Genomic DNA, 13391 nt, shown 5'->3' on the forward strand with positions numbered 1-13391 from the left:
ACTTTTCTTCATTAAGACTTGCTTGTTAAAACATTATGAAAATAGAACAAACCAGTAATAAAATAGCTTATCAAATGCACAGCATTTTTCTTAGACACAAACTGCACTTGTGGTGCAATAAGAAGAGAATAAAAAGTCTACATAAAGGACAAAACAAGTATCGTACCAAAACTGGATGTGTCTCTTTACTGTAAAATAGCTCTTGTTAAACCCTGCAAACCAGAAAAAAGGAAAATTCACTCAGTGAAATGCTTTAACTTCATCAGTTTTTTTTTCTTTTGTTTTTTTTCTACAAACTCTGATTCTACCCTGCCAGATCTTAGTGTAACTAACAGACTGAATTTTCTACCAAAAAAATATTTACTTTCATGGCATGATTTTGTGAGAGCAAACACAATTACTTCCACATGGTGGATATTTTGTTATGTAAGGAAACTCTTGAAATCATCCAAATGTCAAATTGAGAATGGTTAAAAACTAGGAGTCGACAGACTTTAACCTGAGCCATTCAATGATGGAAGGTGGGAGATGAAAAATGTGGTGACTTCTTTGTATCAAGACCCAGCTGCAAGTTCCATGCAACGATAAAAACATGACGTTCTTCCAGTCTGAACTCTAGTTCCACATCCAATTCCTAACAAAATTCCCCATCATTGTCTGGAATGGAGGGAGTTTCCATTTGAAAAAGCCGGCAGCTTTCCACTGGAAAATGAAAAAAGGCACTTTAGAGATGTCTGAGGCAAGCTTCAGATTTGCTAATGTGTGAAGAAGATTACTTTCCAAACTAATTATAGACTGATAGCTTCACATCCCTAAACGTTGCTTTTTCAAACACCTGACTGACCATGCCTCATTTTAATTAAAAGCCTTCCTTTCCTTGTTCTTGTACAGAAAGCTGGTTTAGTAGACAAATGGTGTTTTTGTTTTTCAGTTATTTTTGTAATTTAGTTGGGAACTAAGATATATATAAGGTGAAGTAACCAACAGAAATGATCAGAGGTCATTTTTGTGACATCTAACTGATGGTTATAGAGATGATCACTGTGCCGACAAATAAACAGCCACTGGTCACTTTTCACTTCCTCAGTGGTCTGTCCTCCATCGCTTCCTGGACTGGCAGTGTCTCGTCTTGCAAGGTGCTGTAGGATGTGGAGTCCCCGTGTGACCTCAGGCTGCTCTGGAAAAATGGGGCTGTCTCATTGGCCTCCTCCTGGACGGGGCTCCCAAAGGCGCCGTCCTGCCCCGTCCCGTCGCTGCCAAGAGACGTCTGGCTGACGTAGACGACAATGACATCGCCGCTGAAGTTCATCACCTGACCACTGGAGATGAAGGTGGTGTTGTGGTTCCCTGACACCTGACCTGAAAAATGCAGGAGGGAGAAAAAGAAGAGAGATTTTGAGAATTAGAAAACACATAAGGACGTAGGCAAAGGGTGAGAAACAGGACACTCTTTTTGGATAATATTAACCTGGTACATACATTTTTGATGGAGTAAAATACCACACAAGTGGTCTAGTGTGACAAAAGCCATGACAAATGAATCAACATTTCCCACTCTACTGGTATACAAAATGACAAGTGCAATGACACCTTATTGGAAAATGTGTAGAAACATGTTTATATATATATACATATATATATATATAAACATACACACATATATATACATACATATATATGGTATATATATACATACATATATACATACATATATATATATATATACATATATATATATATATATATATGTATATATATATATGGTTGTGTAAAACACTGCCTTCCAATTTCATCCCTACACACAGGCAGATAGAGCTTCCTGTATTCATGACGTAAGTGAAGAAGGGACCATATCTTGGCTAACCTCAGATGACAAATGGACAGTGGGCGTGATGACCACACAGAAGCCACAGCTACACAGACCGCCATATCATATCCTTTCTGTGTTATTTGTTTCAGAGTCCAGCACTTTTTAGTGTGAGAAACTCACAACCTCTGAAAACAAGCTATTTGTCAGGGTTTTACGGTTTTACAGACATGGCTGAATAAATGCAAAAAAAGAGTGCTGTGCTGTCTCTTTGACCTTCCAGTAGCATGTTTCTCCAGAAGAGAACATTTATCTCAACTTTTCTTGGTTAATCTACCATGTGATATCTGCCTCAAAATCATCATCTGCCGATGTAGTGTTCATATATGGATTTCAGCCAACCAGGTGAATTAGAAAATAAACTGTGTCTTTGTTTTGTAAGTCATCTTTCACCACATTAAGCCTCTGGTTCCTATTTTATCCAGCCCCCTGTCTGACTTTCCAGCCGACAGAACAGGCAGACCCTCCGTGACTCACAGTTCATGCCTCATCACGCACACACATAAGTGCACACACACACACACACACACACACACACACACACACACATGCACACATAATCATGGTAAATGTAAGCAAACAGGCTCTGGCAAACACACACAAATCACACATAGCCCTATAAAGTTGCAAAGACAGACAAACACAATCACACACACTCACAGAAAGTGTGTCTCTGTGTTCCTCATCTGAGAGCCTTTCCCGGAACACCAGTCTGAGAGGTCTAGCTTGAAAATATGTCATTTCACCACAACTTTGAAAACAAAGGCTCTGTGGAATCTGCTCGGGTTCTTCTGTTTATCCTTTCTTAATATCAAGCTGATTTTTCTGGATGCCCAACAACAAGCAGTACAGTCTACTGACAGGGCTTTTAAACCAGACTAAAGTTGAACTCTTGTAGAACCCCTCTCCTCTTCAGTCTCAAAGAAAGCCACAATTGTACACAGTTCTCCCCCAAAAACTTGCTTGTTTTACCAGGACAGCTGCCAGTTTAATTCCTCGACCAGTAAAATATATCTGGGTCATTACTACTGTTGAGGTGTCCTTGAACGAACTGTTCCAGAGGAGCTGCTGAGCGTCCAACAGATAAGACTGATGTTGCATACTGAACAGCTTCTATGTGTGAACTATGTGAGACTTGAGGTTAAAAAAAAACCTCACCTCTCCGGTGGACAGGTGAAACCTCTGACTTTTGCTTGACCTTTAAATAGCATTTGCGGGAAGTCCATTTAATGGGCTGTCAGTACTGCATGATGGGAAACGGTGTTCATTTCACGCCAGCAAGCGTGTAATTAAAGTACCCAGTCATCAGTGAGAGTAAAAAAAAAAGTCTTCACAAGTTTGTGTGTTTGTGTGTGTGTGTTTTGGGTGGGCAGGGTTATAAAAGTATTACTCAAGCTGCACACATCTTGCTTCAATTAAAGCTGTGGTCACTTTGCGCAACCCTATGGAACTCTGGGTAAACAGGAGCTTTGTAGATGGCATAGTTCACACTGACACACACACACACACACACACAACACTGAATGTTAGAGTGTGGTGGTTCTGGTGGTTCACTAGCTCATCAAACACTCACATATCTTATTCCTGCTCCCTGTGTGGTCCCCCAAAAGATTCAGGGTCCAACCATCAATACTGGCTTTAAAAACATATTTCTTGGAAACAATCACACAAACTTCTGATTCTCATGCTGAAACCAATCCTCTGTTATAAGTTGTGTTCGGCGGGCTCACCTAATAATACCCCAGTTTGAGCTAACCACTGTCCCGATCAGACTGTTCTGATAATACTGCTTTTATAACCTAACCATAACCACTCAGTGTTCGAGGCACAATACATAAATATGTTTCCCGGAGATTTTTCTCTTTGGCAGCGTGCAAAGGTCTCTGTGAGAACAATACAAGTTCAACCGTGTGACAGTAAAACTTTCCATTAAAACCAACATATATTTCATTCTGCTCTGTTATTCTTGGTGGCTAGTCCCACCTATTCTGCGGAAAGGGAGCGCTGTTATGTAGTGTATCAAATCATGTATGGGTATGACCCTGCGGCAATACAGTGGTGACTGCCCACACAAACAAAGAACACAGAATCCACCTGGCAAACACAACTGTGGTCCCACAGTCTTTGTAATGAGCCATTATCCCCATGGCACACAACCACTGTGCATTCAGTTTTCATTGACATTGCTGAGTGGTCATTGCAAAAGTCTCCAGGAAATATCCAGTTCCATAGCATCTTTGTATTGCTCCAAGAGAGCTAAAAATAGCTTGACTTTCTGGGAATCTACACACCAATGTATGAAAAAAAATTTTTTTTTTCCAAGTTTGGTAATAATAAAAATAAAAACACTAATGGTAATATTAAGTGAAAATAATGAGATACTAAATCAAAATTATGAGATTGACTTTCCAAGTCAAAGTCAGAGTTTTGTGGGGAAAAACAATCAAAAGTATATCATAAGTGTGACTTTTTAAGTCACCACTACACTCACATTAAATAATATGAATTAAATTATAAAATGACTTTTAAGCCAACATTATGACACACTGAGTCAAGTGACTCACTAAAATTATGAAAGACACCAAGTCAGAAATATGATCTCACTCTTTTGTGAAAAGGTCCTAATTCCGACTCAGTAACTCATAATTCTCATTATCTCATAACTTTGTCAAACGGGCTTCCACACAGATGTTTTCACCTACCTGAGGTAAGAGTTGGTTCAGCCAGCTGACTGTGGAGGCTCTCAGGTGAGCACTCTAGTTCTGACTCCACAGAACAGAGCTTGTTTCCCCTGCTATCCCCCCAGGGAAGTCCTTGACCTTGCTCCAAACTCGAGGCCTCGGGGGGCTTGTCCAGGTAGAGATCTCCAACAGATGAGGAAGTCATCAAGGGGCTAAGCGATATCATCGCTGAGGTTGTACTTTTCTCTGTCGAGGTGGAGTCTGTGCTTGCCAGTCTGTATAGTTCCTCCTGTTTTACCAGCAACCTGTCAGTCAGGTGAGGTTTGAACTCCGGTCTCACCTGAGCCTGAGACAGCGGCAGGCAGAGTTCAGGAAGTGGACTGGATGGGGGGATTACAGAGGAGTTGTGGAAGGGTGGAGGAGAGAGAGAGACAAGAGATGCCCCGCCTGTCTCACTCTTGGACAAAACCATCTTTTCTTGATTTCCGTCGCCCTTTTCTCCACCATTGTCTGCCCGTACACTCTCGTCTCCTTCCCTCTCTCCATCAAACCCTCCACATGAGCAGGTTCCTGGAGTCCCGGGGCTGACAGCCTGGCTACAGTCCTCATTCTCCCCGACTTCCAGTGGCTCGCAGACGGGGATGACACACACACAAGAACCTGCCAAAAGAGGAGACACACTCACAACCTCCTCTTCTTCTGACACCTCCTCAGGTTCTCCAGACCCTTCACTCTGATCCTCCATCACGGTCTTCCCCTTGGTCCCTCCCTCCTCTGTCATTCCCCCTGTGAAGGGCAGTGAGACCTTGACATTGGGGACAGAGGTGGGGAAGGTGCATGGGGGCTCATCAGCGGGGTTGTGGGGGGCTTGGCAGAGTTTGGTCGTCTCACATGGTGTACATTTGTGGCCTCCAGGGCCTCCTCCTATTCCTCCTCCTCCTCCACTGTGGTAAAGAGGGGCCAAGGTCTCCTGCAACGACAGAAACAAAGAAAGAAGCATTGTAAATATTATTTTAGATTTTGCGCATGAATAACAAAAAATATGTGATTTCCTGAACCCTACACTTTGTAGTAAATGACATAAGTGCTGTATTTGTTCCTAACTGTTTCATATATCATATATTTCACAAACAATCTAATACATAGGTGGGAAAAAGGAGTGGTATTTCTACACTCCTTTTTACTGTAATTCCACTTTACCTGTTGTATCCGAGTCCTCTTCAGATTCTGGACACAGGATCGCAGATTTACTAAACAAAGAAACAACATATTGTACCTTAATACTGAATAAACTGCCGGAGCAGAGTGAAGATGTTCTGCAAAAAGGCTGATGAACACTCTGATAATAATAATTTTAGGTCCAGTTTAAGCAGCAAGTTAAATCTGAAGGAAAAAAAATGTGTTTATGCACTATAATATATTCTTAATGTGATCAGGCATAAGGATAGTCACCTCTTATGTCTGTTGTGAACCAGTGTCTCCGATGTGTGACACCATGAAATCAGTCATAAACTCATGTATTAATCAAGGATTAATATGACTGTCACCTACCAGAAAGTAATTTCAGTTTATCCTTGTAGCAGAAGAGGAGCAGGATGAGGAGACACAGAACAGTGATGACTGACAGCACTGAAACTATAACCCAGGAGGGCGCTGCACCTGCAAAAAAGAAGACTTCAGAGCCTGCTTTTCTACTCTACATCTACTGTCAATCCTAAATTCGTCTGACAGACATACAAAAGTCATAAATATCTGCCAAAGATACAATAAATCAGACAGGTTTTCTCATCTTTAACATTTACATTTAAACTTCCAGAAAGAGGAAATTACTTTCCATATTTGCTATAGGTGTATTAAATTGGCTTTGTATGGTGACAGTCTGCAATGAACATGTCCACGTCTTACCAGAGACAAGTGGTCCACACTCTGCATCAGCCTGAGCGCTGCCTGGCTGTGTTTCACTCCTGCCCTCAGTTTTACAACTACAAGAGAGGATGAAATCACAAAAAACACTGAGTGAAGAGGAATATTTTCACAGCAGGACATACCACATATTTGTTTTCTTTCTTTCCCTCCACATTGGACCAGCCAACCTGCCAGCCTCTACACATGGATCTGCAATGACGACGGACAGAAAGAGGGGCAAATGGAGAGAAAAACAAAATTCTTTCTCTCTCTCCATCGTCATCATCCTCTTTACAGATCCAGCCGGCAGTGGAAGCTGGTGTCTGGTCCAGGGTTCCAGGGGAAGTGGTGTGAGTATTACTCATCAACAGCTGGCTGGTGGTGAGGTGGAGGATAGCTACCCACATGCATTTTCCCTTCACAACATTAAAAGATTCCAGGCTAAAAACTGTGTGTGTGTGTGTGTGTGTGTGTGTGTGTGTGTGCGTGCGTGCGTGCGTGCGTGCGTGCGTGCGTGCGTGCGTGCGTGCGTGCGTGCGTGCGTGTGTGCGCGCGCGTATATACACTTACTTGGTCCATTGTTTGCATTGTTCGGCACTGTTGTCAGCAGAGAAGAAGCCTTTCTTACACGGCACACAGATCTTTCTTCCATTAGCAGACTCTGGAATTAACAACACACATAGTAGTGTATCTCTCAGTGACACTCAGCTGTAATTGTTTGATATGAACGAGGTGTGTTTTGTGTTAGTGTGTCTCACCAGGGTCTACCTCGAGTCCATATCCAGCACCGCAGGTGGGTATCCTCTCACAGAACTCACAGTTGATGGGATAGCATTGGAGGCCGGGAAGACAGCGACACGACACCTCTTCCACAAGGTTTTCAGGCCTCTCCATAAAACCCTTAACTAGAGGTCGAAGGTGGGAGTATTTTAGTGCCATTTTGTTCTCCAATGTAAGTAAACAGTCGACAAAATATTTGGAAACAATAATCTCATATCTGAGCATTTGTTTTGTTAAGGCATAAGTAGCAAAACCTTTGAATGGTTTTTCAGGATTTTGAAATCCAGCAGTTCAAGCTGCAGGTACCGACCTGGGTCACAGAACTTCTGCTGAAGACAGCGCATCTTCTCAGTCAATCCAGGCTGGTATTCACCATGATTACATTTGACACATCTAGTCTGGTGGGAATCAGTGCAGTCAGAAAACACACGGAAGCCTAAAGTGAAAGAGAGCGAGAGACAGAGGGAAGGAGGAAGAAAGATTCAACAACCCGTACATAATCACAGTAACCACTAAAGACCTAATGGAAGAGGAGAAAAGAAGAAGGAAATTGACTAAATTAGAGCCCTTTTTCTCTTTTAAAGAAGTGGGTTCGTCTAGTAGATCAAATGTCGTGTGTATGTAAATTGTGTGTGTATGTGTGTGGTTGTGAAAACACATGTGCACGTCTGAGCCTTTTTAAGCCCAAATGTTCCATTTCTAAACATCCTTCCTCTTTTGATTCAGGATCTTTGTGAATGGAAATCTATTTTTATTTTAATACGCCTCCATTGAGTAAACCAGATGTGCAACATGTTCACATTGCTTTCTTGTGTTTTACTTCGATCCCATGTATGTGTGTGTGTATGTATGTGTTATTACCTGGCTCACACTTCTTGCAGCACCTGGAGCTTTTTAAGTAATGTGTTTCATCACAGTGGACAGATTTGGAGACCGCATTCTAAAAAATATCAACACATAAAATCAGATATTGGTGTAAGTTTAGCTTTTTATGTGACAGGGAACACAAGAGGATTACTTTTGCAGAAACACATCTTTAGAGAACATGTGTCCAAAAAATACTATTTACGTGAGAATCATTTTTTTTCCTAAAGATTACCAAATCATATAATGATTTGCTGGATCAAAAACATCCATTTTCCATCAATGCATTACAATTTCCAAAATCAATGAATGCCAGGCTTTTCTGTGGCAACCCTTCTCCTTCTTCACTTCATCTTTCAGATCCACACTTGATATTTTGAGATGGCGTGAGTAATGAGAGGAAGAGGATGGTTAAAGCATTTCCAAGACATGCCCAGGAATTCTTTCCACACTCTCAGAAGCACCTGACCACAGCATTGCACACCCTCCAAACCAGCAAACCAAACCCCAGTAGTACCCAGTTACATAAGGAGAATCAAGTGGAATTAAATGCAATTAATTCTCCTGATCCCCACCAGTGAGCTCACCATGTTTTTGGTAGGATGAACTATTGGTCAATTTGCCTATCAAGTAGATGGTGAGATTAAAAAGTGAGATAATGGTGAGTTCATTCCTAAAAGTCTTCTGCTCTGACTTGCTATAATGCTCTCCTGCTGTCATTCAACAGTGTAAGCTATCATATTTGCATGGATTACCAGGGCTCTCGTTGCAAGGAACATGGAAGTGAAGAGTGAAAACATCTGTGTGTGTTTTAAACAATAAATGGGAGGCTCACACACACATACTGTACACACCCTCCAGCCACCCCGAGTGAGGGGCTGAACTCCTCGCCACATTGCTGAATTAGAGAATCTGGCTGTTATGACAGAAACGATGCCAAAGCCACAGTGTCTATATATAAATGTAGAAAAACAGAACCTATAGGCCTGACTGCACTCTGACCTCAGACCATTTCGCCCCTCTGAAAGCTCCTTTTCCCATGAAATTATACACTAATTCAGTCATTCATACTGTAATTTAAACAGTAAAGAAATGCTGGTAGTGCAGAAGTCCAGCTAAGTGAAATGTGACAAATCCATCCTCCTGCTCTCCCCATAGGCATCATTCATAAGAAGTATTTGTCTGTCATCATACTCACAATCAACGGCCATCTTTTCTTTCCCAAAGTGCATCTGTCTGACTGTTGCTCACTACAGCCTCATAACGAAGTATTGGGCTTTTATAAGATGGTCACGCTGTCTACCCCCACTATGATAGGACATCATATTCATGCATTACATTGTTAGAAATTTGGTCATTATTTGGTCATTTAAAGGCTTAAGTTTCCCCTGCCACTAAATGCAGAATCACTTTGACATGTCACCCTTCCCATAACAATTACATTCTTACTTTTTTTTGTTTCCTGTAGTCACAACAATACAATTCTGGAGGAACCACTGAATTCTTGTTTTTCATGGCATCAATGAAAAATGGCATTCTGACTCTAACATTTTTCACGCCCTCTCCTCCTCTTTCCCTTGTTTTTTTTCCCTCTCTTTCTCACACCTCCACGTTAAACTCTGTCAAGTCTCAGTGTTTGTCTGTCTGTCCGGCCTCAGGCTACAACAGCGCAACATGAACACCGGCGAGTGTTTAATAACCTCCACCCAGCCTCTCACACATCAGCCAGTCTTGGTTTTATAATCTAACCAGAGGGATAATGATGCACCGCGCTCATAGCTCGGACCGCAGCACTAATGAGGACCATGTGCTGCAGCAGACAGAAGTGACGGAAGTAGGAAAGGTTCCCATGCTAAGAGGTTCATGTATTTGTGTAGATGTGCTAATAGATAGATAGATAGGTACAGATGTGGAGACACAGCTGTACAGCCAGTGGTGGTCAATCCACACAACTGGGCCAGAGGAAGGACAGGAAGCCAAAAAAATGCTGGGAATTGTATTTTTGTTACCACCACATCTAAACATTGGGTCTCAGTTATGCGAGGCAGTACGTTTTGACTCACTAAATATATATGTAAGAGGAAAAGAGATGATCCACCCTATATGATTATACGTTAAGATAGAACGTCCAACCTCAAAACTAACTTTATCTGCTGTATGGATTCAAATATACACTTTTGTTTGAGTGTGTGTGAGTCTAAGAAAGAGAAAGGTGAAGGAAGAGGGGAGATAGTCAGATGGATAGATAGAGCGGGCTGCATTGAATGGAAAGAGGAAGAAAAAGAGCATTAAGTGCCCTGTTGCTCCAGTGCTGTTCAGTTACTGACCTTTTTTTTTTTTATCTTTTCTTAGCTGTTTTGTTTATCTTTTTAAAAAATCCTTCACCAGTTGTGTGATCCTATCAGTAGAGTGATACAGAGTGCATTCCATTTGCTGTCAGAGTACCAGAGAATTTGCATAACGGCCACAGCAGCCGTCGGCACAAAGCCAAGAGAAGCACAGTGCGACTCTTAGGCCTCCAGGGATTTCAGCGATCCATGATAAGGTGCTGTAAAAGCGTAAATGCACAACAATTGAATCTTTGTACAGTGTTTGCACCTGTGATTAATTCTTTAAAAGCCATAAAAACAAATCCTTTGAAGTATCACCTGCACAAATACTTACTGGTTTTGAAATCTCATACTCTTGATAAGTACTTTCAAAATTTTAACCGTACTAGCATCTAAGAATCTCATCTCAGACTTAGAATTGCAGCAGGACGAGTGGCTTAATACAGAAGAGGTGCAAAATAACTGATGGCCAACAATCTGTGAACAAAAAAGAAAAACTATAGAAACGCAGCTCAATGAACAGTGAAGAAAAGATACAGCAAAAAGTTAATCCCCAAACTTTAATCTGTGCTAATTGAACTAGACAGAGCTTAATCTACTGGCTGTGTGAGAGACGTATTAAGTTAGGTCTCTTTTCAATTATAGTTCCTTCTCCTTTCTCCCCACAAAGCTCTATTGTCATAGGAGGCTGCATGCTTTTTTCTATCAATTAAATGTCTCTGTTGTTTGCACAGCTAAATCAAGTTTGGATCTGCAGGCCTGAGGCTTTGTACTGTTATTGCTCAAACTGAGGAAGACACAACACTGATTACTGATGTAACGGTGAGTGGGAGGGTGGATGAATGGTTGGATGGAGCTGCAGAAGGTTAGAAATAAGCACATGATGAAGAAAATGATTAAAGTGAAGACGGTTGTTGGTTGAATATTAGATATAGGGAGTCGGGAAGGAGGTAGTGAGAGATTGCTGATGGACTGAATGACAGAAAGATGGTCAGAAGCGGATGGCTGGAGAAGCTGATAAAACGTACAGGAGCCATGTGGGCAGGGAAGTAAATTAATCCAGCAGAGTTTATTCACGATATATTGACTTTTAAGCTCTCAACATCTTGAAGTAATCTCGTATTGCTCAATGTCGCACAGACAGTTTGAAATGAATTTGGACTGGATTAGATGAAGCGGTTGAAAACCAAGAAAAAGAAGGGGAATTCTTTGGGGATACTGTGAGTCAGTAATGGCAAGACCATGATGAGAACAAACCAAAGCCAAAGGTTTGCAGTGTCACCTTCAAACGTAGATGAAAAATATGTCCTCCCGTCCACACACTGACATGTTTTCCAGGCACTGCATCTGTATTTGCTCACTCTTGTTGCCACTACTTGAACAAATGTGACTTGCACTCGACAGCCTGTGAAAAAAACATCCTTCCTCTGTGCCATTACCTCTCCGAATCTCTGCGTGGACAAGATGCAGTGCACTCCCTCAGCATTGTCTCTTGCAAACACATTTTGGCGAAGCAGAGAAGGAAAACGGGGAAGAAAGAGCGTCTGTTCCAGTCAAAGTCATAACGATGCTGGCTTACGGTAATACAGGCAAACAGGCAGTGATAGATCACTGGTGCCCAGCAGTCCCACCACTACAACCACATTTTATAAACTGCTCCACCTGGACAGAGTTAGCTGCTTGGACTAAACAACAACATGGACAACATGTCATGGGCCATTCACTTTTTTCCCTCATGTTAGATCAGCTGAGACATTATGTAGTTTTCATAATCTCAATGTTTTTATCAGTTCTTTTGAGATTTGGCACAGACAGAAAACTATCACAAAAAGTGATGCTCTGTGTCTTGCAGTCCTGACCTCTCGGGAATAACCATTTTTAGTTTGAGCGGCTACCCTTCTGGATCCCCTTGTTGGTCCCCTCTCCTCTAGTGGATCTAATGAGGTTCCTGATGAGCCATTTGGCCCGCGGCGGTCCCCTTTGGACCGGGAGAGAATGCTTGGTAAGCGGAGAACAGCATCCAGTTGCCAGCGGCATTTTTTGCGGTAAAAACAGGGGAGGTGGACTCAACCCAAACACAACTGTTTCCAGTCAGTGTCCAGGAGTAAAAAAATCTCAACCCCCTCCCTTTCCTTCTTTCTTTCTCTGACCAATTCATACAAATCATCTGATGTGATGGCATGCATTCTGGTTTACTGTTACATATCTCCTTGTCCATCTACAGAAAAAAAACCCTGATTCTCAGTATTTTGCATTGTCAGCTCTTAAACAGTAGTGCATAGGTCACAGAACATACAGTTAAGCAATTATCAACTCTTTCTACTATTTAACACACTCCCTAGGTAAATTCTAACCTTCTTTTTAATACCAGAAGACCTTTTACCTGTGCGTAAAAGGTCACGAGGACACAAGCTATCCAGCCTCGGACTATCCAGCTTGTGGAAAAGTTCAACCTCATCTCTGCTGGTGAATGACGACTCTCTTCTTGGGTAGACTTTTCTTTCTCAGCCACGGAGATGACTCCCAACACCAGGATCCGATTCTAAATCACTTCCTCTTGTGTGCGTGAATGTGGCGGGTCCTCCACACCGTCTCACAGGGCATTCTTGCGCCTTCATTCCCCGCTAGGCAGCTGCAGTTCCCACCTCTCTTCTACTCTCATCTTCCCTCCTGCTTTCACCCACGCGTTGTGGAGGAAGCTACAAGCAACAGCTTGTAAAAACTGACTGAGGGAGGGAGGGAACTACTCCACGTTGTCATATGAAAAGAAAAAAAAAGTTCATCCCCCTCTCTTCCCTCCTGGCTCTGTGCACTGATCTCTCTCTCTCTCTCTCTGAATGAATGAGTGTGTGTCTCATTGCTGCCAGTGATGTAAGATTATTACGGTAAGATGAGCCTTTTATACACTGGAATTAGAAATATACTGTCACTACATGTTTAACCAACTTTAATGTTTAGCTGGCC

The 13391-nt window shown here is 42.0% G+C and overlaps 1 protein-coding gene across 1 annotated transcript; it reads right to left on the reverse strand.

Moving 5' to 3' along the window:
- Positions 1 to 807: 807 nt before the first annotated feature.
- Positions 808 to 12901, reverse strand: tnfrsf11a (tumor necrosis factor receptor superfamily, member 11a, NFKB activator). Its single transcript, XM_070928473.1, has 10 exons — positions 12811 to 12901; positions 8095 to 8173; positions 7544 to 7669; positions 7212 to 7358; positions 7024 to 7114; positions 6454 to 6530; positions 6100 to 6207; positions 5749 to 5798; positions 4570 to 5518; positions 808 to 1359 (listed from the first exon to the last, which is right to left on the reverse strand). Exons 1-10 carry the CDS (start codon positions 12883 to 12885, stop codon positions 1076 to 1078), a joined length of 1986 nt encoding a protein of 661 aa, XP_070784574.1. The 5' UTR covers positions 12886 to 12901; the 3' UTR covers positions 808 to 1075.
- Between the last annotated feature and the right edge of the window lie 490 nt (positions 12902 to 13391).

Source organism: Enoplosus armatus, chromosome 21, assembly GCF_043641665.1.
Source record: "Enoplosus armatus isolate fEnoArm2 chromosome 21, fEnoArm2.hap1, whole genome shotgun sequence".
NCBI classification, from domain to species: domain Eukaryota; kingdom Metazoa; phylum Chordata; class Actinopteri; order Centrarchiformes; family Enoplosidae; genus Enoplosus; species Enoplosus armatus.

Excerpts from the sequence above, each read along its gene's own strand:
- tnfrsf11a (XM_070928473.1), bottom strand. The coding sequence starts at position 12,885 with ATGAGGTTGAACTTTTCCACAAGCTGGATAGTCCGAGGCTGGATAGCT. Across the intron at positions 8,174-12,810 it reads TCGTGACCTTTTACGCACAG|AATGCGGTCTCCAAATCTGT; the intron begins GTAAAAGGTCTT and ends GATATTTTTTAG. Across the intron at positions 5,519-5,748 it reads AGAGGACTCGGATACAACAG|GAGACCTTGGCCCCTCTTTA; the intron begins GTAAAGTGGAAT and ends CTGTCGTTGCAG.